Below are 26,481 nucleotides of genomic sequence, written 5' to 3' on the forward strand. Positions count from 1 at the left end.
ATACAAAGGAGGTGACTGACATATGTTTGTGATGCTCAAAGCATAAAAAAAGACATTTTAAAAAACACAATACTGTTTCTTTTCAGAAGCGATGTCCCAGTTATTACTCTTGAGTTTTTCAAGCGTCTTTGACTTTTTGATGCTTTGAGCACCACAAACAAAGCTGCATTTCCCACATTGTGGGGTGAATGTGTAAATTGTGTAAAAAGCTTATTTTTTTTGTCTAAAAAACGTACAGGTTTTGGTATAATTGGTGACCCAACAGAAATGTTAATATAACAAATTGTAAACATATTGGTGTGGCTGAATAACCCAATGGAAATAATATAAATAACAAATACTGGGTCAAAATAACCTTTTTTTTTTTATGTGATTGGTGACCCAGTGGTTTTTATGCTCATGTGTACTGGGTCGGTGCTAGATTTTTAGTGTGTATGTGCTTCTCTGGTGACATGATACAAACATTGCCACATACATAGTGTACTGTACATCTGGCAAGCTTTTTTGTGAAATCTGAAAAGAGCCGAGACACCAGAAAATACGGGCGGGTCCAGAGCCACATGTGCTGCTGTGAACAAGCCTCTCCAGCAGTGATGAGGGGGGGATGAAGACCCATGGGTGAGATGATAGAGGCAGCACACATACACCATCAACAGCTGTTGCTATACACGTTGCTTAACATGCTGAAATGCATGTTGATATGATCATAAAGTCAAAATCTGACCTGTTCGTGTTTAAAATCGATATGGAAGATGGAAAGCTAAAGCACGCAGTGAACCACAATTCTGATGAGCGATGTAATTGTGAGGTCACTGGAAGAAGTTGCAGCTACAAAAACAGAGTCAGATGACAGCAAAGCTTTCCAATATTATGATTGAGGCAAAAGTGATATTCTGAGCAGCGCCAGCAGGAAACAAAACAGCTGCTTGATGATTCACAGTATAGGGTTTCCAAGAAAAACTCACATGCAGAACAAACAGAGTAAAGCTATGTTTGTCGTGACAAGTTTTGTCAACATGGACTTCACAGCGGGAATGAGATTTTCCAGAAATCATGAAATGGTTTGATAAGGTCTGAACTCCTCCAACGATAAATCATCAGCACGCAGAGAGCAGGGGAAGTTCCAGGAAGAATTGAGGAGGATAAATAAAGGATAAATTACAATCACAGCTTGGCCCACTTCGAACAAAAAGCACTATTGTTATCATTCATTCCTGCTGGATCTTAGTATTTACTGTCCTCAGCAGGGAAATGGATTTCCACTCAGGTCTGAATCCAGGACTTACTGTGGGATTGTCCACACACACAGCTGATAGTCATCATGTCTGGACAAGCATCAGTGTAACAGATGAGAAACAGAAAAGAGGTCATTGTTTAAACTCAGCATACTGGGACTTTAACTATGGCACACATTTCAGACTTCAGATAGACATTTAAATCATCAGAAGTCATGTATGTGATAATGTCATTTGTCAAGTGATTTTGGAAGCGTTTTTTGTATAAAAAGGGTTTTTCAATTGTTTAAAATCCACTAGTAGGTGTCCATAGAGCATGCACACTAACGTTCCTCTCCAGCCGAGCCAGTGGAGAGCATACATGCCTGATACTTCTGCTGGTCCAGCTAGCTGACTTCCTGTGTCATTCATTTCAAACAATCCAAATTATTTTTTTAAGATTATTTTTTGGGGCATTTTTAGGTCTTTGACAGGACAGCTGAAAAATTAAAGGGGAGCGAGAGGGGGGAATGACATGAGGCAAAGGGCCGCAAGGTCAGAGTTAAACCCCGGCCCGCAGCGTTGAGTAAACCTCTATATACGGGCGCCTGCTCTACCAACTGTCCGGGCGCCCAATCCAAATGATTTGACAGGTTTAGCTTCTTGGGGAAGTTTGGAATGTTAACTTAAATAAAAAATTAGCAACGTGTTTGAACAATGTCTGGTGAGAGCTGATGACCGGATCACAATGTCTGGTGAGAGCTGATGACCAGCAACACCACAGAATGAACATGCAAGAGTCCTAAAGTATTTTTCTTGAAATGGGCCAGTCTCTAACATTGTTGTAAAAAAGAAAGAACAAGATGATCTCTTTATAACTTGTAGGGATCATTGTGTTAAGCACTGGTGTTGTGCACATTTCTCCCTATTAGAAACATTAAGTGGCCACATGGAAGATCATTGCAATCAATTGTGAGAAGTGCTGCTGAGAAAAGCAGTTCTTGCAACAGAATTTCCTCAAAGTGTCTCATCATCACTCTTGCAGATTACCAAAGACAAACCGCTTTCAGTTGTGTGGAAGAAAAAAAAAAATAAAAAATCACTTATTTGACTTAATCATTTTATGCCATGTTGCAAATGCTTCTTTGCTTAGCCTTGAAAAGACCAGCGTCTAAACAGGCTAACCCTAAACATAAAGAAACCCTCAAATGAAGTAAAACTCAATCTACACTAGTGCATTAAAAAGGGAGTAACCGTAACAACAAAGCCTACGCACCTATCTTGCAAAGCCACTTCATGCACCACAATGTAAACCATGTGACCGGATAATGTATAACCATTTTCTGTGACGAATTGAAGTTCAGTCTTGGGTCTCTTTTGGACCAGGTAAAAAAAAAAAAAAAAAAAAAAAAAAAAAAAAAAGAAGATAGGACCAGATGTTAAGAGAAAACATTTTTACTTTATTATACACATAAAAGGTTTTTTTTTCCCCCCCACAGTGAATTCAAGTGATTCTTTGCAGGCTGAGCGAGCTTATAATTTTGTTCGGGTAGTGGCACTCCACTCCAATGACAGCACTCTGACTCCTTATGATGGGACTCCTGCCAGACACTTTGGGGTTGTAGACCAGTGTAAAAGCATAAATGAAGACATTCTCTGTCATCTAAGAAAAAGAGAACAGCTGGTTGACATTGCTTATACAATATAATAACAGCAATGCATTATATGAATAAAACCCTCATACCACTAGTTTGCTACCACAGGCGTGCAGCTCACTTTCAAAGACCAGCACGTGAGACAAGATGTCGACTTCGGTGGCTGAACAATCCCCAAGTGTGATTTCCTCTGGCTTTATCAGCTTGCCGAGGCCCAGCAGGTCCTGGCTCACTTCAACTTGGATCCTACTTTCCCCACACCTCACAGCAACACGGTTGGTCGTCACCGGCTGTCGCAGTTCAAGCTTGACAGGGGGCTTTCTCACCAAATCCACAGGATCTTCTGGAAACTTCCAGGAGTGTGGTGGGAGTGCTGGCTGAATCTGCTTTGCACGAAAGCTGCGAGCTCGTTGAGTAGGCTTCCCGGAGTGCTCCCTTTCAGGTTCTGCTGCTGGCGAGACTTCCACCTCGACTTCCCAGTAGGTCGGCTCGCTCGTACTGAGGAATCGAGCGTCACTAAGCCTGACACACGCAAGCACAAAGCCAAACACAATAAGCTGCCTGGACCCCATTGTTGCAAAAACAGAGTTTTCTATGCAGCTTTCTCAAGCATGACCACTGAAGCAGACAGAGAGAGTGACTTCTCCCTCTGCTTAATTAGCAGGATCCCTTTGCACATGTGTGGATCTCACAGCTGCACGTCCCTCACTAATTGGAGACAGGAGACACCAATTAGTCCCAAAGTATGAGGAGTAGAGACGTCAAATAAAAATAAGATCATTAATAACAATAATGATGATCAATGAATGAAGCGGTTAAAGTGCATGTATTCAAGTTGACTTATTGACATTTGTGTACAGAATATGTATTTTGTGCTACTCCACTACAAAATATTATAGGAAAATATTGTACTTTCATTTGTCTGACAGCTATATAGTTACTACTTATAAAATAGGGCTGTAACTATAACAATTGTCTTTTTTTTAATTAACTGATTAATTGTTTGGTTTATTAAACATCAAAGATTTGTGAAAAATAACCATTGCAGCTTCCCAAAGGCCAAAGGGACATCTGATTAATTGTCCAAAGAACACCCCAAAATGATTTGCAATTTACGCTAAAACAGAGATAAAAGTATAAACCAGCAAATATTTGTCGTTTTTGCTTGAAAGATGAATTAATCCAATCTAAAAAATACATATATAATTTAATTAGTTGTCAATCGATTTTATGTTGATAAACCTGTCGTTTCAGCTCTATTATTAATATAATGTATTGCGTAACATGAAACTGTGAAGCAGTATAAATAGTTTACTGCAGCGTTTTGAACTAGAATGCAGCCATAGAATGTAATATGGTGAACACAGATGGAAACATACCCACATTTCCAAAATAGCTCTACTCTAGTAAACTATAATAAAGACATAATGTGTTTCAGTGATATGACTTTCTGTCTTTGTATGAGCAGAAATCATGAGTTGTCTTACCAGTATTACAGAACAAGACCAAGATATGGGGCTCAGAGGTGTAAAACGTGGGAAAGAATGATACAATTACAGTTAAACTTAAGTTAGATGACCAACATTAAGCCTCATTATAATGATCCCCATCGATACTCTTTAGGAATGTATCATTTCATTATGTCAGCGTGGATCTTGAACATCCTCTCCTCCATCCTGATGCTGTGTCTCTGTTCATACTGTACAGAACATGAGGCAGGCTGCTTTCATCTATCTTTGCAGATGTCACGTTGTTGTGTGACGCCTGAAGTACAGTAACACCACATCTCAAGGTTGGGGGGGGGGGTTGTGGTTACCATAGCAACGGCACCTAAGTAATGAAAAATGCCTGTCATTCACAGGTTGCAGGGTGCTGTGATTTACTGGAGTGTGAACAGTATTGTGTGAAGGTGGAAAGAGTCAATACTTTTTCAGAACATTTTCATAATCTTCTGTTTTACTACTACATACTACATACATTTTATGTATTGTTTTAACACCTACAGTTAGGTTTTTGTTAGAGCATCAGCAATGGTAAAATTGCTCCCAGTTTTCAGTTCAAGCAAACAGTCGCCTATTTCTGCATCCGGCAGACAATAGCGTTGAATTGGAGTTGTGTTTCTGTTCATCTGATGAATGTAAGATCTGTTTGTTGCTCTTCAGCTGCTAAATGTTACACTTTGTTCACCAGCTAGTCGCTTACTTTGTCTGTCTGTCGATTGGGGTGTGAGGTGGGATTTTTGCTCTAATTTCTAGTTAAAACAGCTGGAAACAACACTGATGAGAGTGGCTGAAGTGAACAAAAACAGTACATTTGCAGGCTCGGAAAACCAAAACAATGAGCTTAAAGATGCTAAAAAAAAAGAATCTCTGTAATAACTGGAGGAAACTGCAGGTTCATCACTATGACTGACCCCTTTCACAAACTAATGTTATCCATTGTTGATATAAAAACCTTGAATACAGCAGCTTCAACACATTTCATTTGTATCTGCTCTTACAGTTTTAACGCTACCAAAGCACTGCATACGACAAATACTGCGTTCATTCCTTCTAGATGGGTGTCATCACTTTTTGTTTTGATAACTTACACTTGAATTTTTACCAAAAAAACTCATTGTGACAACTTGTACAATTTATGAGTTACATGAGGTGTAAACCTAACGGAGGCCCCATTTAGTCCCAATGTATTTGTAACATAGCACCTGTATACAGCCAACACATACTTAATTCAAATGTGTAAATGCACAGAAAGGAACACACATTAACAGCACATATGATCATTATGACTATATGTACAGTTTATTAAGGTTGACTTTTTGATGGAAAATGATGGCAACCAATATCAGTGATTACAGCAATAACATGCATTTTCTTCTAGAAAGGCTTTTCATAATGTCTATTATGGTTTGATACTATGACTTATTAAATATTGGTAATTTTGGAGGTCAACAGTCCATCAGGGAAGAAGAGGCCAAAGACATGGCATGACTCTGCCATTACATCTGCCTAACAGCGACATTATGTAGCCTACATTTTACACCGCTGCCTCAGGGGCTGCCATGCCTGTCCCTGAACGAGAAATCGAGCCTATTGATGAACAGAGGGCATCAGGGTCACCAGGGAAACAAGAAATGAGACAACAGAAGCTATTGCAGTCAGTGACCATGCTAAATCATTCATTCATTCTGTTCATTTTCAATCATATTTCATGGTAAAATAAACACATTTAAAGAATGTTCAGAACGAATAATGGAGCTGGTTATTGCTTGTATATTCTGCTGGGACATTTTGCACCACTTAGACACAAAATTGATCAGATGATGTGTTTCTATGGGAAAATGACTCACCTTCTTATCAAAATCAGACACTGGCACCAGTGAGAAAACTCTCCTTAACAGTGACTTGCAAACTAGCTGAAATTTAACCTGAATTCTCACACACACACACACACACACACACACACACATTTGATTATAAAAGCATGCAAACATATGTTCACCTTCACACTTGTTCTTCAATAAGATAGAAGTGAGAAAAGACAGGAGACATGAGAAATACTGTACCTCACATGTTATACCCTAAACCCAAAAGCTTTGCAGTGTGAAATATTGAAATATGTGTTAAAAGGATATCCTTCCTCCCAAAGCAGCAGTGTGAGCAGTGTTGTGTTTGAAGCTCACTGCCAGCCGAGTTTGGTCAGGCAGTTGCTGGGCTGATGGTTTTTTGCCAGACTGTGTTTTATATGTAGAGGACTAATGAGGGCAAATCTCTGCTAAAGTAAACTTTGCAGTCCGGCAGCAACAAAGCCCTGAAACTACATCACAGTCTTCAAAAGTATCTCCTGCAGTGCATGAGTCATCTGCAAATGGAACATATCACAACAGGAGGTCAGAAAGTTGGAGACCTGTCAAACCTGCTATTGTAGAATGAAAACAAAACTGAACTACCAAATGTTCTTATATTGTTTTGTCAACTGTCATAGTCTACAGCATTACACAACAAAAAGACAATCCAAGAAAGTCATAATATCTTATTTCAGGATGATTAAATAGTTTTGATCAGAAAACAAGTTTCAAAGTAACTTTTTTTTATTAAAGTACAGATTCAGTACAGGCCAAAAGTATGGACACACTTTCTCATTCAATGTGTTTCTTTATTTTCATGACTATTTACATTGTAGATTCTCACTGAAGGCATCAAAACTATGAATGAACACATATGGAATTATGTACCTAACAAAAAAGTGTGAAATAACTGAAAACATGTCTTATATGTTAGATTCTTCAAAGTAGCCACCCTTTGCTTTTTTTGATAACTCTGCAAACCCTTGGTGTTCTCTCAATGAGCTTCATGAGGTAGTCACCTGAAATGGTTTTCACTTCACAGGTGTGCTTTGTCAGGGTTAATTAGTGGATTTTTCCCCCTTATTAATAAAAAAAGCAAAGGGTGGCTACTTTAATGAATCTAAAATATAAGACATGTTTTCAGTTATTTCACACTTTTTTGGTAAGTACATAATTCCATATGTGTTCATTCATAGTTTTGATGCCTTCAGTGAGAATCTACAATGTAAATAGTCATGAAAATAAAAAGGAAACGCATTTGAATGAGAAGGTGTGTCCAAACCTTTGGCTTGTACTGTATCTAACATTAGCATTTGATGAAGCATATGAGTAAAAAAATCTAATTTCATCAGTTTAGCCATACACTCATCCTGTTCTCTTTTATTTGTCCTCTTTTAAAATAAACATTACACTGGTAACTTATCGTCCACTTGCTGATGATCACTTCTGTGGAAGTCACGAACTGATGTCTCCAACAGATTTAACGTCCAAGCCCAGTCAACAGTGTGACTCTACTGCAGTTGTGCAACTGTTATTGAGGCCTCCGGGAACTCGGTACAACTGCAGTGAGCCTGTTAGAGCTGAAGCAGGGTGCTGAGATGGCAGCTGTTTCCTTTTGCTGGCTCACAAGCTGAATGCCTGGATATCCCCAGACCTATTAAGTGATAAAGCTGTCAGTTTAGAGCTTAGCAGAGCATCTCAGAGGAACAGGGAGAGCCTACTGATGCTAATGGGGTGCTCTCCTAAATGACTTAAAATGCTTTGAATGCACTTTGCCCAAATTATGATGGGACTAACTGCCACACATTATATGTGTCATGATGTGTTATAGCTGTCATTTGGGATGATATAGTTTGTATAGTCAGTGGCTGAGAATGTGTCACAAATGCAGATATTTTTACTAACGGAACAAGATCTACACTTTTGTCTTTGATTGTACAGAATGAAAATCTGCATCTTTTCCTGTTAATGTTAGCGTAATTCAGGACTGAGAGGATATATTTTGTTAAGGTTTGCCTTATAATTTGATAGAAAAGCCATTCATTTGAACATGTGGAACATAGTCATATTTTTTTTTCTTTAGTTCTCTGCTGCCATCTAGTAGCCACACACAGTACACTTCTTTTATACTGTTACAGTAGAGAACCAACTACTTGGACAAATACACATGTGCATCTGACATTGCACCATTTTGGGACAGTTGTAGCCACTGAAAACATTAACACAGAGACTTTATTCTAGTGTTAGAATAGAATGACTTTTCATTGAGCCAGAGATTACTGTACAGACAGTAACTTGGTCAAGTCAGTGCTCACTTTTTTAGAAAGATAAAAGTAAAGTTACAATTATTAATCTGTATATATAAAGTATATGGTACAGAAAAACTGAATTAAAGCAGACAGTGCAAAACCAAAACCAAAAAATAATAATAAAATAATAATAAAAATGTGAAAGTGCATAATAGAGACTCTCATTTCCCTATACACTACCCATTCCTCAATCTACTACTTTCACTCATCTAACTCGCTCAAGAGATATAGTAAAACAGCTGGATAGCAGTGTGTTACGGCACACACACTCACACACAACATATTATTATACAGCAAATATATATTCATGCAGATAGATTGCAACGATGCTGAAGTGTTCTTTCGTTGTGCATCTGCATACAATCCAACAGCATGATTGACTGATGAATGTATTCTTGATCTACTCGTTCTATTTTATCGGTTAGTCAGTTCTCTGCAGTAAACTAACTACAAATGGCGACCTCTTGTGGTCACTGTTGGAATGACTGTAAAAGTAAGAACTCTTAGGAGAGCAAGGTGTTTATGAGATACTGATGTCAGCTGAAGTTAACAGATGTGTTGTTGTTTTCAAGGGATTGTGGGATAAATCTTACAAGTCTTAGTTTCACACTGTCAGTGGGTCTTTATTACTACCTGGACGTTGCTATTGTTGTTGTTGTTGAGGTCATTTCTCCACCAAGGTTAACTTCCATTAACTACAGCTGTTGTCCAGTTTGCTTTTTAGGGAGACAGCTGTTGATTCATAACATTTTTGACTGTTGTAATTTTGCGTTTGTGTTACTCTCATTATTTCTTTTTTTTGTTTCAGTCCTTTGAAGAAAGAATCTGTTTACAAAAAAATGACATTTTTGTACAGGCTGTTTTCTCCGTCTATACACTTTTATAATCTGTATATGTATACATGGTATTTTCTGTCAACATACACTAATAAAAAGCCATAAAAAAAGAAAAGAATGATAGAGTGGTCGGTTAGCTCAGTTGGTATAGCGGGTGCACATATCCAGAGGTTTATTCCTCAACGCAGAAGGTTCAGCGTTCTAGTCCGACCTGTGACGGTTTTCCTGCATGTCTTTCCCCTCTCTCTCCCCTTTCATATCTCAGCTTTCCTATCAATGCCCACAAAAAAAATGGCAGTTCATAATATATCAAACAGTCTTTTATTTTGGAACAACAAGCAAAATACACATTTCCACAAAAAGTGAATGTTAACCTTCAATAAAAAAAAAAGAAGAAGAATGCAGAACAGGACTCAGGTGTGTTTTTGGACAGTTTTTAAGCTTGTTGGTCCCATTGCTGTAGGAGGACATCTGATACAAAATAGACACATGGCAAATAAAAGTTAGAGTGAAGGGTTATCCTATTTTATCTTTAAAATATCTGAATACAAAACAGAGGATTCAAAGTGGGTTCAGATGTGTTCTTCACATGGAAATCATTGCATCATTGCTTCTTTTGGATTGATTTTTCCAAAGGGAAGTGGCACTGTGTCTAGTTATAAAAGCCTCTCCAGTACCAGCAGGTACAGTTGAGGCCTGAAGCTATGAGCAGGATGACCAGCAGCGTGATGAACAGGGCGAAGCCGATGATGGTGGCAACGACGGCCCAGATGAACGTCCTCTTGGACATGTCGACCATGGGTGATTTGAGTGCCATTCGCACCCTCCGCGCCCGCCGGCGGTCCTGAGGAGGGTACCGGGCCAGGTTGACACTCTCCATGCCCAGAGAGCGGACCAGGCACGCCCTCTGGTGGCTCAGCTGGTCAAAAGTGTGTTTACCATGGTAGCGGCCCATACCACTCTGACCTGGAGGGGGGCAAACAAGTCTGCAGTCATGTCTTTTTTCTTTAAACTGCATTTTAATGTTCTACTATACGCTGTAACTGTGTGGAGACTGATATGGAGTATTATGCGGTATTCATAAGTCCTGCAATGTGGGTGTCAGTGCACAGAACACTCATGTCTAACTGCCCAACCAGTGAGGGGTGCTTCATACCAAAAGACAAGAAAGGGCTAAGGCTAAAGAGCTAAAAGACTCGTTCAGGACACACTTAGATTTTTACTACAAACCAGATCAAGCGAAAGGTGAAGAAAAACATTTTATAATTACATTACAGCTTGTCTCGCGTCTGCAAGCTTCAGGGCTCTTGCTTAATACTGGAACAATATCAATAACAAAAATATGGGAAAACAGGGGGAACTAGAAGGGAAATAGGGGCCCAACAAAAAGGTTTTCCCTCAGGCCCCCAAAAACGTAAATCTGGCCATGCACTGCCCCCATAATGAAGTCCACCTAAGTACACATACAGACATAATACACTTTGGGTAAGTCTTACCAACACCACCAAACGGGAGCGAGCTGAGTGTGTAGTGCATCATAACGTCATTGACCGTCACTCCTCCACTTGAGGTCTCCTCAATCATCCTCTTTGTTGCCTTCAAGAGACAGGGGGAGGAAAAGAAAAAAGAAATATAAAGAGAACATTAAATAATGTTTTAAATCTCCTCGCGCCTGCCGTTTCCTCTTACCTTCTTATCAGAGCAGAAGATGTAGAGTGCCAGAGGTTTCTCTCTCTCGTTGATGAAGCGGATGGCATCATCCATGTCACTCACAGCCACTATAGGCAGCAGGGGGCCGAAAATCTCCTCTTGCATCATCCTGGAGTGAGGGGGCACGTCCTTCAGCACTGTTGGGGCTGCATGTCCAGTACATAGTCAATGTTTGTACCGAGATATAGATTCAAACACAACACCTTGACTTATTTTCTACCTCACTGCATCTTCCTACCTATGTAGCGCTGTGAGGCATCACTCTGTCCCCCCACCACAGGGGTGTAACCCTCCATCAGACCCATGATTCTGTTGAAATGACGCTGGTTGATGATTCGGCCGTAGTCTGGCGAGCATTTGGGATCAGCGCCATAGAATTCCTGGGATGGATCAAAAGGTCTTGACAACTGTGCAGCTTCAATTCGATTAAGACGTTAGTTTAGACAGGTTTAAAGGATGGTACCAAGAGAGTTTGCCGGATGCGATCCACCACTTGGCCCTGGATGCAGGGTTCACACAGGATGAAGTCTGGAGCGATGCACGTCTGACCGCAGTTGACAAACTTTCCCCAAGTGATACGACTGCACAAACCGGACATGGAAGAACACATTTACAGTACACATTTACACTTTCATTTACACTGTAACTAATGAAGAATGTGTATGTGGCAGAATATTCCAAGCAAAAACAGACAAGCATGGATATCTTTTCAATATAGTATTACCACTAACTTTTAGAGGGGAGGTGGGGCATTTGTGGATAGAGGATAATTACGGGTGTGCAGGCACACGTGTGTGTTTATATTTGTGGGTAACAGTGTGTGTACGTAATGGGTATGAGGATGCTGGGCGGCTTCCTTTTTTGGTTGCCTTTTATTTGTTTTATTTTATTTCATTGTTATTTTATTTTCTATTGTTTGTATTTTCAAATGTGAGATACATGTATTACATTTGTACCATGTATATATGTGTATGGTGTTGCATTACCAAAATAAATAAAAAAAAGTAATGACAAAAAAAAAACAATGTGTGTGTGTCAGTGTTTAGGCTTATAGTAAGTCACATATACGTACATTTATGCATGTAGCTGTGCAAAAAGAATAAACCAACTTTTATCAAACTGCTAAATTATTCTATCCAAAGCTAAAGGATAATGACAGTGGTGGGTATGTTCTGTCCTCTTAAACCACAAAAGTGAATACATTTGCATTGTTATCAACCCCTTTTCCAAAACAACTATGTATGTTTTACAGTTCATTTACTTTCCAGGCAGCGACTGGTTTTCATGTGTTTCACTACACTTTAGAAAAAGAACTGGCCGAGACTTGAAACTTGCTTGAGATACAGTAACCAGCACAGTGCTTGGTGATATACGTTACGTGACATTTTGTTATTTAGTCACCAAAATGCATTGCAGTGACAATCAAATTCAGATGATGTAAACGCAGATATGATTTGACTTATCTTTTTTGTTTTTGCCTAAAATAATGTCTGTGTTAAACACATTTTCTTTTAATATTAGATGTAGGAGCTAAAGCAAAAGTCTGACAAAATATAATGGCAACACATTATTTACTTTGACAATTCTTCTTGTTATAGCATAGTGAAATGATTAGAAATGGACGCCTGTCTATAAGGTAGAAAATTCATTGTTCATTCATTAAACCTATGGTATACTTTGGAAAAACTAAGTAATGTAAAGTGAAGTGTAGGCATGTTGTACTTAATTTACTAAAATGTGGAGAGAAAAAAAAGGAATCCTAAGTCCTAAGAACTGTTGATATCAAATTCAACGATGAGTCTCCAATAGATCATTCACCTCAGTATTCCGTAATCACTTAACACTTTATCATTATCTCTTCAGTTTAGTGATGATGGGCTCCAACATTTCAAATGCGCTGTGTTCAGTGATAAAAGGCTCCAAGCTAACAACGTAGCATATACTTTAACAGGACTGGAGACATAGCAGCTGTAGTAGTTAAAGCTGCTGCCTCTTTGGTCAAAGTGCTAAACCTCCGCAGGTCATCAAGTACCCATGAGGCCAAACGGCCCACAGATTCCCCCCTTAGAGCCAACATGTCGTTCGGCTCTGTGTATGACCACTGGTGTCATGGGCTACTCTGATGAGCGGTGTGTTACCGGCAGGCGACTCTGATGTCACAGTCCTTGTCGATGTAGCAGGGGCTTTTCCCTCCCAGCTCCAGGGTCACTGGGGTGAGGTGGCGAGCTGCAGCCTCCATCACTACCTTCCCCACTGTGCCGCCGCCTGTGTAGAAGACGTGGTCAAACCTGAGCTTCAGCAGCTCCTGGGTCTCTGACACTCCACCCGTTACAACCGGGTACAGATCCTGGAAATAAACAGCAACATTTTATTTATCTTTCTGTTTTTTTGGGCTGCAAGATATGAGATATTACTTGGGATAAATAAACAGCGTTCTCAGTTCTGCATTTCTGCTGCTTTCCAGTATTCAGCTAAAATACAACCAATTGCTTGTTGAATTTAAAACAGATGAAAGGCAACAAATTGAACACTGAATGGAATATAAAAGGCACCACTAAAAAAAGAATGGCAGCTACATTATAAAGTGCAGTTCTCTGCTGATATTTTCTTTCAGCTAACACAAAAAAGCCCTTGAGGGTCTATTGCGATATATCAGTCTTTTGCGATGTGTATATTGCGCAAGTTGATATTGCGATAACGATTAAAAAAAAAAAACGATATATTGTGCAGCCCTAATTTTTTTCATCTTGAAATATACAACTTTGTCAACTACACAGGGTAACTGATGAAAATATAAAGCATGTTTGAAAATGACTGGCACATTCCTGCCACCCTGCCACATTCAAAGATGATGTTAGCTCTTGGGTAGAATGAGTCCCTGCTGATGGAGGGATGGAGTTCCCCCCCACCCCACCCAAGTCAAACATATCTGGGATGCGCTGTACTGTGTTGGTACAAGGCTTTGACGTCACAGCAGCTCAGAACGTTACTCCGTCAACAATAGCAGCCAGTGTTCAGACCTTGTCCAGATAGCGAGGCAGCAGAGCCCGGAGGAGGAGGGACGAGAACTCGCTGAGCTCGGATGGCTTCACCACCGCTGCGTTGCCTGTGGAGAGAGAACACGGGTTTCTGTGAATGGAGTGAGATCACTGAGTGACGGAGAGCACACGGGTGGGAGGCTGAGAATGCAGAGCTGCGAATGTTTTCAAACTGAAATTCACAGCAACAAATGTCTCCCTCCTTTGTTCTCAAACTTGTGCTGCGAAATGCAGGTTTGACCAACATGCATATTAAGGGTCATTAACTCATATTTGTATTAGTGTTTCATTATTATCTCCACCAAGGAGGTTAGGAGCTTATGTTTTATGTTAAATTGCTCAATATAATGCTATAAGTGTATAATATTTTCCCAATAGCCACCAATGCGTGAATAGAAGTGGAATTAGCATTTTCCTAATCGTTTTTCAATTTTTGTTTACTATTGCTTCCCTTTTTGTCTTTTTTTTATTTTAAATCAATCCCACAAGGGAATGCTGGCATACATTTGGGGTGTTAAAAAAATAAAAATTACCTCACTGCCAAAAAAAAGTCAGACTAAATCCCACCCCAATCTGTGTACAGTTTAGCAAGTGAAAATTACAGCTTTATTGTTTACTGCATAATCCCCAATCACCCAACTTCCACCTGAGCAGATGTCTAATCAGCAATAACTTAAAATGTGTGGATGTGCACAACCTCAATACATTTCTGTGAGTTAGATGCTCATTTCAGTTTCACCGAAAAAGATTGCAGGAGAATACTGAACGCTGACAATTAGAGGTCTTCCTGACTACATTTAATTAAGCTATAAAAAGGCGTTAAGGGGCTAGATACGGAAAGGTCCCCTACCAGCAGCGATAGCCCCAACCAGGGGCAGCAGGGTGAGGGCCCAGGGGTAGTTCCAGGCCCCGATGATGAGCACCACTCCCAGAGGCTCCGGCTGGATGTAAACCTCATCTGATATGGTGAGGAGGTTCCTCTCAACCGGCCGTGGAGCCGCCCACTCTGCCAGTTTCTCTGTAGCCAGCTTGATCTCATTCTCAATGCCAATGAGCTCCAAGAGCGGTGTGTCGTACTGGCTCTGCAGGAAACCCAACATAGTCAACATTACACACACATTCAACATTGTTAACACTACATGCTACACGTTACATGCAGCAGTGTGCTGTGTCTCCACTCACCCTATTGATATCCTGTTTTAGAGCAGTGGAGATCTCGGTCTCTTTCTCAGTGAGCATCCTCTGCAGGGCATGAAGCTGCTGCAGTCTGAACTCCAGAGGCCGAGTCCTGCCGCTCAGGAAGGCCTCCCTGGCCCGCTTCACCGCCTGCCTCTCCATCCAGACAGGTCAAGGACAGCAACGAGCCTTTGGAACTGCAGACACTGATGTTAAGACAGCAGGCTTGTCTGTGTGGAATATACAGTAACAATAGCAGTGACACCGGTCATGCTCTTCTGAGAGCAAAATATCCCTGTATATCTTCGATTTTCTCTACAATCCAGCAGGGCTGGCCAAAGCCTTTTTGGGGCCCTGAGGCAACACTTGACTCCCTTCCTCACTACACGTGCTGGTAATAAACCAAGGTCACCTACCTATAAACCTACAAAAGAACATAAATCAGCCTTTGACTTGTTCAATAACATCATAAGAGATGCCAAAAGATAACACAATTTCCATAGTGTGTAAAGTTACACAACCTTTAATACATTTAAACCAGGTAAACACTATATTTTTTGCCACAAAACGACTGGTCAACAATTGCAATGTGTGTGCATAACAACTATTAAAATAACTGAAAGAAGAAAGGAGATAACTGGATCTGGTAAAACTTATAGTAACGTGGTTTGTTCAGTAAAGGAGTTATTTAAAGAAAGTAGGTTACAAATATAAAAACAGCTAAACAAATTATTGTTATTTCTTCTTTAATCCAGATATGGATTTTCTATGAGGGCTATTTCTTAAATAAAAAAATTAAAAAAGAAGAAGAAGAAAGACAATACAAAGACCCTTTTTTATGTATTTATTATCCTGTATCCTAGGATCCTTTTTTATTATATTTTCTTGGTCCTAGCCAAACTTTCTTTCCTCTCCAAAGTAGGTGTAACTTAGAGTCATCATTAAGTAACAAAACAGTCGGGTCAGCAGGAATTCGACATCCTACATCAGATATTATCGATGTTTTATTCCAAAACTCATGCACCTGTTCACACTCCCAGACCATGTGCATTACACTTGTTTTGAAGTTAAAAGCCTGAATAAAAGTATACAAGTTATATTATGAATAGGGTACAAAGGTATAGAACGCAACAGATGTATTTGCAGAAGACTACAGTAGACCCTCTCATCTTGTAGCCCCTGATGTTACTTTATGAGTCGCTCCCTGTGTTTTTATTGCTCATATTATTACATCTAAACATCTTTTCAAGGAAAATGTTTTTCTTGCTGAACAATGATGGTATTACAATCTGAATCTGATATGATTTGCAGCCAGAACTTTCAAACCCTCTTGGATCCGTGTGTTGACAGGCATGTAGCCCATTTACAGGAACGCTTTTGACGGGTCACTGTTTGACATATTTCTCCTATTTTAATTAAGTCGATTTAACCACGACATAGTGAAAATCGTACATTCAAACACTAACCTATGTCAACGGGTTACTCTTTCTTTTTATGCAAGTACAGTAATTTACCTGCGATCTAAACGCGATTATATCGAATAACATCGTTGATTTCATTATCCTTTTTGATTCGGGGAAATAAGATGATAAAGAAGAAAAAGTAGACTCACCTAAGCGCAGGTCAAATACACATCCAGTGGATTCTCTATAAAATAAAAGCTCAATAATCCGTCACGGATCTGATCTAAAAGCGGTTCCGATGTCCGACACGCTGCGCGCTGACTGACTGAGTCTCATTGTACACTGTTCATCAGTCAAGCTGCTCTAGGATCAGTTTACCGGGAAGCTTGCTCACTGTAACCTGCAGCTTCATTCAGACCGCCTTAAGCATTGACAGACCGCTCCCCCCGCCTCCCCCTTAACAACTGTAGCTCACTTGTTGTGTTGGGTTTCTTCTTTTACAGTCTTTAGTTGAGCTAATTTTTTACCCCTAGAGTAATCATGAACGTCTATGTATCTTTATCTTAATAACAGCATATCGGTCACAGCAGCCATGTCATAAATGACAACCTTGGGATCCTGTTAATAATATGCCACTGTTAAAATGTATCAAACTCATAAATCAGTTTTGTACCAAGTGAAAAACGATTAACAAAAACTCAACATCAAAACAATTAATCATAACAAACTTTATTAGTGAGGTTTAGTTGCAGAAAGTGTGATGGACGACAATCAAAAACAGAACAGGTATCACTTAAAAAGCAGACCTGGTATTTACACTGATGGATTGCCATGTTATAAGGTAGTTTGTGTGTAATTGAATGAATCAAGGCCAGTTTAATTAGATTACTTACATAAATTTTGGAATCTAAAAGTAAAAATCTCAATTTACCAAATTAAATACAAATCTAGTATAATCCTAAAAACATTGATAGCAATTTAAGATGTAACCGAATAAAAACCATCTTTAAAAAGGACAAAATACAGTCAAACATATCTACACGAATGACAAATAATAGACCAGTAATGCACAGGTGGGCTGTATTTCATTACAATTGAGGAGTCCATGTGGCTGTCCCAGGATCAGCTACACCCCCAGCGTTCAACTCAGGCCCCCAGTTTCTGCTCCTCAGCCTCGCCGCAGGAATCTCTGCGCAAAAAACAAACACGACACCCAAATTAAACGTAAAGAGACAGATGCAAACTGTTTGAAATACAGGGATAACAGATAGTTCAACTGTTCACAGAAGCACAACAAGTGTAGATGTCAACAAAGGTGGTGGGGTAGACCAAAACAAAAGGGGCCATTTAGCAGAGGAGAGTGAAGCATGCTGGGTAATTAAAAGGGGATGGTAGATGAGGGGGCATTATGTGGTTAGATTTCCTGGACAACACCACATTGTCTGCGGGAGACAAAGCCATTGTTGTATAAGGATACCGGCCTGTAGGATTGTAGGATTGTGTGTGTGTGTGTGTGTGTGTGTGTGTGTGTGTGTGTGTGTGTTACTCATATCTGGTGATCTTGAGAAACTGCATTTGTCATTATTTAAAAGGCTGTAAACAGTCATCACACAAATACCACAGTGTTAAAACCCATCTCGCTCTCTCTTCAAAAGCCAATCTTTTTTTCCCCCAATTGTTACATAAAACATAGTCTCGCTTTGCCAGACCCTCCTCCAAAGCGCACTGAAGGAGGGTCTGGCCACACAGCATTTGGGGATCGGAGAAAAACGTGCTCTGGTTAAATGGCATTTCTTTAAACCAATCAGATTTGTCATGGGCAGTGCTAAGCTCTGCACAGAGCCGCTGCAAAATAGTTGTGCGAGAGAAACCTCAGACTGGACAGATAGTCTAGCTAGCTGCCTCAATGTACCCTGCAGAGATCTGAGGAGCAGTCAAAATTAGTCCTCATTAATCCACCGAATTTAAAATTCCAACACAAAAAAAAGCGGAAGTCAATGGAAAAGACATGCATCCGGCGGAATTTCCTGCGGCACAGGAGCAATCCCAGAAGTGGAACGTCATGGATATAGACTACATAAAGCATAACTGTTTATACATAACTGTGTAACACATAAAACATGTCCTTCTATTAAGGTGAATATGGTCCCATCAGTCATTCTCTCGTCATGCCAACACTAATTAATACAGCATTCAGTTTTAACCTTGGGTGAGACAATGGAAAGCAAAGTGTGTCAATTATTAACAAAGATTTAGCACTTACAGGATAACTACATCTTATCCTGTAAGACAAGTTATTAGTGACATCTAATGGACCATCTGGTCCTTGGGTTTAAATGCAGTAACTGTTTCAAGGAAATTTGTTTTTTGAAAACTGCTAATAAACTGTCATAAACGTCTCAGAACTTTGTCTCTAATCTCTCTGTAATTAGGACCAAATGAAATAGTTGTTTGCAGGGGAACATCCTCGGAAACTATAAAACATTAGCAAACTATAGCATTATCAAAAACAAAACCTTGTATTCCTCTTTGGACTGTATTGGTATACTTTAGCTCCTTTACCTGCGCCACAAATGCTGCCAAGCCGGCTAATGTGGCCAGCAGTGCCATGCGCCGCAGCCTGCACACATTGACCTGCTTGAGCAGTAAGAGTCGGGCCCAGCTCAGCTTTTTGGCAGTGTGAGGGGGGTAACGCATGCTGTTGACTCCCTCCATCTTCAGCTGCTTGATCAGACAGCTGCGCAGGTGGCTCAGCTGGTCAAAGGTGTACCGTCCGTGGTAACAGCCCATACCACTGTTACCTGAGCAACAAGTGAGAGAATAAGTCAGCTGTAAACGTGGGTCTGTAAATAAAATTTAAAAAAAAGGAGGCAAAATATCTGCAGGTTGGTTTAAAGGCGCTGACACACCAACCCGATTATCGTGCTCTGTGTTTACTAGGTCTACAGAGATGTTCCGTCATTACTGGTTTTCATTTTTTTGGGCGACAATACAGATTAGCGCCGCCTGCTGTTATGGAGACTTATTACGTCTCGCGCACGCGCAGAACGTACGCTCAAGTCGGTGCCGCTTCGGTGTGTTACAAGACACTTTTACTGACCTCGGGGTGCCGACTGCCTTTTCTGCCGACAGTCGGGTTGGTGTTTCAGAGCCTTAACTCCTATATACACTCACCAACTCCTCCAAAGGGCAGAGCACTAACAGTAAAGTGCACCAGACAGTCATTCGCCAGCAGAGCTCCGCTGGATGTCTCAGCGATCACCCTTTTGATCAGCTGTTTATCAGACAGGAACAGTCAGGACAAGTCGAGTCAAATCAACCAGAGCATTGTGGGTACACTCTTATCAACATCATAGAATTTAAAAAAAAAAAAAAAAAAAAAAAAAAAAAGACACAAAAATATCTAAATATTAACTTCAATAATAATAATAATAAACAAACATGTCTGCTTGTGATGCGTTTACCTTATTGTTATTAGAGAAGATGTATATAACCAGAGGTTTTTCTCTCTCATTAATAAACTGGATGGCCTCGTCTATACCGCTCACTGTGATGATGGGCAACAGTGGCCCAAAGATCTCCTCCTTCATCACTTTGGATTCACCCGTCACATCCTTCAACACAGTGGGGGCTGCAAGGAGACAGGAAGAAGAGACTCATGCTAAGAATATGGCCCAAGATGTATTGATACTGCTTCATATAGAGTGGACAAACAAGATACAAGTTATATCATGGTTACTCTGGCAAGAAAGAAAATATTTCTGGGTTTTATATAAATGTAATGGATACACACCTGTAACGTAATCAACATTTTACATATAGACTAGTGGGTTTGGAGAAGGGATATGTTCAATGTTATTAGTTTACTGTATTGCAAATCTATCCAAGGTTGTTTTTACCTGTGCCTACTACCAGCAGTTTAGGTTAATGAGATTAAACAACTAAAGAATGACATGTGAAAGGGTTTTCTTCAACACAGGTGACTTAAAAACAGAATCAACAAATCCTGAACACTTTTGGATTTGTTTCAACTGCCAAAACAGAAAAGACAAAGACAAGAAGCCAAAGTATAATTGGATTAAAAATGTCTCTACCTTACATGCAATCATTCTGATATTATGCAAAGATTAGCTTGTTGTTTGTTCTATTTTACAGCCTTAGCACACAATGGAAGAGATTCCTCTACAGAGAGCATACATTTTTGCAATATATTAACACTCCTAAAACACACACAGAGTATGCTACATGAGGGGTTAGTTAGTTATTAATTTCCATGCACATTTTGATCATTTTTTTCTTGCTGCAAAACTTCCTTTCACTGTTAGGAATCCTGTTAGGATGACTACACCTGCCATTCTCCATGAAGAAACAACCTTCACATAAGTAATGCTACTCAATATATAGTAATATTCCTTTAGGTAGTCTGAGGCACTGTGTCACAGCGACATTTTTTTAAGAAGTTAAGGGCTACCACCAATAACATAAAGTAATCAGCTGGCCTCTTAAGCTAACCACTACCACAATGAATTTATTTTAGACAACTTTAGAGGTTTGCCTAACATATAGTGCAAATTCTTTTCAGCAAACAATTGCTCAAAATCACCATGTACCTATGTAGCACTGGGATTCATCATTGTCTCCACCAACAGCAACTGTGCTCCCCTCCATAAGAGCCATGATCCTCTTAAAGTGCCGCTGGTTAATAATGCGTCCGTAGTCCTCAAATGTTTCTGGATTATCTGTGTAAAACTCCTGCAATGTGTGTGACAAAGGATAAATGATGTTCAGATTACTTGCAATCTGAATATTAAAAAAAGGTCCAATTACATGTTGCTTTTTGGATGTTTTTATTAAGGCCTTAGTCCCCTAATACTGTATCTGAAGTCTCTTTCCCGAAATTCAGCCATGGTGCAGAATTACAGCCACTAGAGCCAGTCCCACAATGAGCTTTCCTTAAGGCCGTTTTACAGTTGCGTGGAGGCTCCACACAGAGCTCTCGCCGTAGCCTTAAAAGTGGCCTGATGTTTATACTTGTGCGCTGGTGTGTGCGTCAAGCGAGCCGCATGTGTGAGTGTGTGTGTAATTATCTTGAACAAGAAGCGACTCTAGAGTCATAGTGAGAGAAACAAAGTGTCTCCCCTGTGCTTTCTGACCATGGTGGGAAATATGTAGAAGGAAAAGTTAACCCTCTCCTTGATTTCAGGGCCATAAACAGAATGGGGGGCGGGGAGGAGAACTCATATTATTGTTAAAAAATTACATCAAGTGAAATTGTCATGCCATGGGACCTTTAAAAGACAATTTATAGATTGTTAGAGAAAAGCACAGAAACATATTTATCCTTAAGCCCGTTCCCTTCTTGCTGTGAGGAACAATAGTTCCTATGTATTAACCTATGTTTTTTTATTGTTCAAATATGGGAAATACACCAATGAAGTAAGTAAGCAGTAATATTGTGCTCTTGGTACTTTACCAAGTAGGTACTTTACTTAGGCAACACATACACACAAAGCCTCTATTGCATACAACTGCTGTTCTTAAACATGTGCCTGTTGTGTGGTCACAGAGCAACAGTTTCTACTGGAAAGCCCCATGCCAGATAGATTTCTGTAGTTAGAAACTGTATTATGCAACTGTCTAGTTGTCTCACAGCACATGGGTATACAACCATGTTGATCAAGATACCAAAGATTAAAATGGTCACATTTCACATTCTCCAATCTAGATTATTCCTAGTTAATTCAATTTTTAGTGAAACCTGAGTGTATCTAATTTTACCTTTCCTATTTGACCTCCTGAAGGTCCTAAATGATCTGTCAGATTCCCTTCCGAAAATAACTGACATATTACAGTCTAAATTTAGACCAACCTTGATGCACTTCTGGATCTCTTCTACTACTTGGCTCTGGATGCAGGGTTCACATAGGATAAAGTCTGGAGCGATGCATGTCTGGCCACAGTTGACAAACTTTCCCCACGTGATGCGACTGTATTGGAAAAAAAAAAAAAAAAAAAAGAATGCAAACGCCTCAAACCTTGAAGATACACTTTGATGTTGTGGTAGCATCCCAACTGCTCTGTTCTTGGTGGGTATTTGTGACTTTCTATGGAGTTCACACAATGGCAGCTTTTTTGTTTTTACATTTTACAGTTCAGACTGACCGACATGCGACTTTGATGTCACAGTTCTTGTCAATGTAGCAGGGGCTCTTTCCTCCCAGCTCCAGGGTCACTGGGGTGAGGTGGCGAGCCGCAGCCGCCATCACCAATTTCCCCACTGTGCCGTTACCGGTGTAGACAATGTGGTCAAATCTCTGCTTCAGCAGCTCCTGGGTCTCGGACACTCCACCTGTCACCACTGGGTACAGATCCTAGAGAGAGGACAGTATATGCAGTCACTCAAACCTCACTGTACAAGGGGAGGCCTCTAGCTCACCCAGTAAGATCGTTCGCCCCGTGTTGGCTGAGTCCTGCAGTGGCACAAGTTTGAATCAGACCTGCTGCCCTTTGCTGCGTGTCATCCCCAATCTCTCTCCCCCTTTCATGTCCACCGTCTCTATACAATAAAAAGGGAAAAAGCCCCCCAAAAAAATTCTTTAAAAAAAAAATTTAAAAAAAGCGTATGCGTTTCATATCGAACAAAGCAGGCTCACTTTGTCTAGATACTGGGGGAGAAGTTCCTCCATCACTTTGGCAGAGTGAGAGCTGACTTCAGATGGCTTTATTACTGCTGCATTACCTGAAAGATGAAAGAGAGACAACAGCAGGAAAAACTAATGATGGGAAAGCAAGGGACGCTCACCCCCCACTTCTCACAGTGAAATACGTTTTGATAAAGTTAATTGTTTATTAGAGAGAGAATTCTGGTTCCTGTATAATATTCAACAGTGCACAAGCAATGAATGACAGGATGTTAAGTTGGGACAGTTATTTTATTCCTATTTGCTCACATTCTGTATGTAAAGTGTTTCGCTGGTTATTCCTTATTTCAGCCATGAAGGGAAATGAATGCATTTCTCCCTGTACGACGGTTGAACGTCTGCGCACACACAAGCCGGAATTATTCTTGGGCGTTACAATGTGGCAAAAGAGCCTACACATGTAGCCTCTGTAGCTACACCGTACACTATGTACCTTTATTAACAACAGTGCAGTTCTATACAAATACATATGGGTGTGTATGGGTAAATTTATTACCAGCAGCAATAGCTCCAACCAGCGGCTGGAGGGTGACAGCCCAGGGGTAGTTCCAGGCCCCGATGATGAGCACCACTCCCAGAGGCTCTGGCTGCACATAAACTTCATCTAATATGGTGAGGAGGTTCTTCTCTACCGGCCGAGGAGCCGCCCACTCTGCCAGTTTCTCCATAGCCAGATTGATCTCTCCCTCCAGTCCCAGTGTCTCAAACAGCTCTGTCCCATGTTCACTCTGAAAGCAGAAGGAGGGACAAAATCCAGCGCTCATCCCCAGTTTGTTTGGTAGTTCATTCATTTGTTAATTCACGTTTATTCCAAAACTAATTTAATAATTCAATTTACTGATTAGTTCTGACCCGTTTCCTTCCTGCTGTGTTAATGACTGTTTTTCTAATGATCTCAGACCAAAGATGGACTGAAAATAATCCAGGCCTGCCTGTAGGACCTCGGACTCCCTAGGGAGTGTCTAGTTTCCTGATCCTCACGAAATTCCAACATTTTAAAAAGGACCTACTGGTGCCCCGTAAAGTTTTGACTAACCCACCTTGCCGAGATCCCTTTTGACGGCATCTGCAATGTCTTTCCGTCTCTCTGAGATGAAGCAGAGCAGGCTCTTCAACTGGTGGATCCTGTATTCCAGAGGCTTGGTTTTCCCTGTCTGAAAGGACCTTCTGGCCTGTTGTACAACCAGCTGTTCTCGGGACATCTTAAATAGAAAAAGAATATCCAGCATGAGGGCCTAGCGTAACCCTTTAAATTCCCTTGATGCCAACTTTAATTTTCTGGTTTAATTCTTCTTGAATTCTTAAGTCAATTATATGTTAAGATGGCTAACATGCTAAAAAAAAACATCGTATTAAAAGGTTGGGCAATTGATTAATGCTACAGCTGTTGCTATACTGTAGCTAACCGTATGCAACTATATAGAGCATACAACTGATTTGTTAATGACACTGACCTCACATCTTCAGGTAAGTTCCCTTTGCCCATACGCAATAAAACATGAAAATTAAGAATTTCTCAAATAAGTTATAGTAGTGGTTCCGAAATTTTTCCACGTCAAGGACCCCTAAACTGACACAAATTAGGCCCATTTGATAAGATTTTGTCCCAGGGTTCCCCATCTGACAGGATTTTTGCCTTTAGAGGTCTAATTACAAGAAGTGTATGAAACCCAGTAACAAAATAGTCATATATTCTGTCAATGTTTTACTTATGGATGGAGTTATAGTGAAAGTAACCTGGGAATCCCAGCTGGACCCCACTCTGGGCACTAGAGTATTATTAATTAACGCTAGCTAATACTATCCGAAATGTTACGCTAACGTTACCTGTGAAGTTATTGTGCATATGACCATATGCAACAGCAGACTTTTGTTTAAGCAAACACTCAATGTGTTAAGGAAAAAATTACAATACTCGCTATAACGCTAATCGACGAACAGTAAATGAAAATACCAGAATTACTAGCTAGCTAGCTAAGTCTTTGGATGAGCACATTCATCCTGGAAGTCCAGCCTTGCTTAGTTGCTAACGGCATAGCTATACGAACAAATAAACGAACGAATATAAGCTATTGTTAGCTAGCTATGTAAGAGATAACTCTTGCAAATTAAAGTTTTGACGGTAACTTACCTTTCAGAGCCGCTCACACGCTCTTACCAGCGTTAGTGGTGTAGTGTTTACCGTTGACGCTAGTAGCTAACTGCTTATAAAGTTTTGAAGTCCAGATTTTAGCTAGCTAAAGAAAAACAAACGTCAGCAAATGGTATGTAACTTAGGTGTGTCCATCAGGGAAATATCAGTCAGTCAAGGGTCTCCAACTACCTGACCAAATAAATACATAACCTGTTCTTCTTCTCCATTGTTGCTTTGTAACTCCTTAACTCCTTGTAACTTTACAGGCCAGGAGGATAACTGCACCCTTCCATACAAATGTGGACGAAGGTAGCCTAGTGTCTGGCTCTGTGTCTGGTCTTATAATAGCCTACATCCATGGTCTGGAGAGATTGACTTATTGACATTGATAAAGAAATGACTAGAACTTTACTTGTTTATGGAGCTGTTAAGTCATATGACTAATTGTTAACAGTGTGTTGAATGTTACTGTTAAATACAAGTGTATAGATATTAATATTTTAAATAGAAAGCCTTTGTCAGTGTATTACATACAACGACATTAGGAGGGCTCCTGCTGATCAGTGCCTTATTTGCACTCCTAATTTCAGTCAATTTCATACAGGGAAAATGTAACAAAGACAAAACAACTCATCATTCATTATCTTCATTAACTTTTTAAGTTCAGACCTTTTTGTCCAAAACTCTCAGTCTCTGAGGAATCCACACAGAACCAAGCTCGGAAAAATGAAACACCAGCAAGACATTTTAATGGTTTCTTTTTTTTTAATATTAAAGACTGTATTTGTGTTCCATAAAGAACATAGACAGACACCCCTCGGTGAGGGACACAAGTAGAACATTAAAATTTCTCTTTGAAAAACAGGTGCTTGGAAAACGTGTTGCATTTTTAGGGTCGTGACTGACGACGGGTTTCTTCAAAATGCATTCAGCTCAAGCTGGAGAGGCGGCAAAAACAA

At 40.1% G+C, this 26,481-nt stretch overlaps 3 protein-coding genes across 5 annotated transcripts; all 3 read right to left on the bottom strand.

The window, feature by feature from the left end:
• Nucleotides 1-2,653: 2,653 nt before the first annotated feature.
• On the bottom strand, nt 2,654-3,576 carry LOC114552678 (zona pellucida sperm-binding protein 3). Its single transcript, XM_028573661.1, has 2 exons — nt 2,959-3,576; nt 2,654-2,877 (listed from the first exon to the last, which is right to left on the bottom strand). The coding sequence occupies exons 1-2, from the start codon at nt 3,439-3,441 to the stop codon at nt 2,719-2,721; spliced, it is 642 nt and encodes a 213-aa protein (XP_028429462.1). The 5' UTR covers nt 3,442-3,576; the 3' UTR covers nt 2,654-2,718.
• Nucleotides 3,577-9,662: 6,086 nt separating this feature from the next.
• On the bottom strand, nt 9,663-17,011 carry LOC114552712 (aldehyde dehydrogenase, dimeric NADP-preferring). Of its 2 annotated transcripts, none has more exons than XM_028573719.1 (10): nt 16,897-17,011; nt 15,291-15,481; nt 14,959-15,190; nt 14,091-14,176; nt 13,209-13,417; nt 11,534-11,651; nt 11,309-11,450; nt 11,050-11,216; nt 10,857-10,956; nt 9,663-10,326 (listed from the first exon to the last, which is right to left on the bottom strand). In XM_028573719.1, exons 2-10 carry the CDS (start codon nt 15,444-15,446, stop codon nt 10,013-10,015), a joined length of 1,524 nt encoding a protein of 507 aa, XP_028429520.1. In that variant the 5' UTR covers nt 15,447-15,481; nt 16,897-17,011; the 3' UTR covers nt 9,663-10,012. The 2 variants fall into 2 exon arrangements, with proteins under 2 accessions (XP_028429520.1, XP_028429521.1); XM_028573720.1 differs by having other exon boundaries at nt 15,291-15,514.
• Nucleotides 17,012-17,400: 389 nt separating this feature from the next.
• On the bottom strand, nt 17,401-25,893 carry LOC114553232 (fatty aldehyde dehydrogenase). 2 transcript variants are annotated; one of them, XM_028574451.1, is made up of 11 exons: nt 25,520-25,893; nt 24,429-24,590; nt 23,885-24,116; nt 23,341-23,426; nt 22,850-23,058; nt 22,557-22,674; nt 21,298-21,439; nt 20,152-20,318; nt 19,862-19,961; nt 19,250-19,488; nt 17,401-17,876 (listed from the first exon to the last, which is right to left on the bottom strand). In XM_028574451.1, the coding sequence occupies exons 2-11, from the start codon at nt 24,588-24,590 to the stop codon at nt 17,856-17,858; spliced, it is 1,476 nt and encodes a 491-aa protein (XP_028430252.1). In that variant the 5' UTR covers nt 25,520-25,893; the 3' UTR covers nt 17,401-17,855. The 2 variants fall into 2 exon arrangements, with proteins under 2 accessions (XP_028430252.1, XP_028430253.1); XM_028574452.1 differs by lacking the exons at nt 23,341-23,426; nt 23,885-24,116; nt 24,429-24,590; nt 25,520-25,893 and adding an exon at nt 23,185-23,220.
• Nucleotides 25,894-26,481: the final 588 nt, after the last annotated feature.

The sequence above is a fragment of the Perca flavescens genome, chromosome 3 (assembly GCF_004354835.1).
Source record: "Perca flavescens isolate YP-PL-M2 chromosome 3, PFLA_1.0, whole genome shotgun sequence".
NCBI lineage: Eukaryota > Metazoa > Chordata > Actinopteri > Perciformes > Percidae > Perca > Perca flavescens.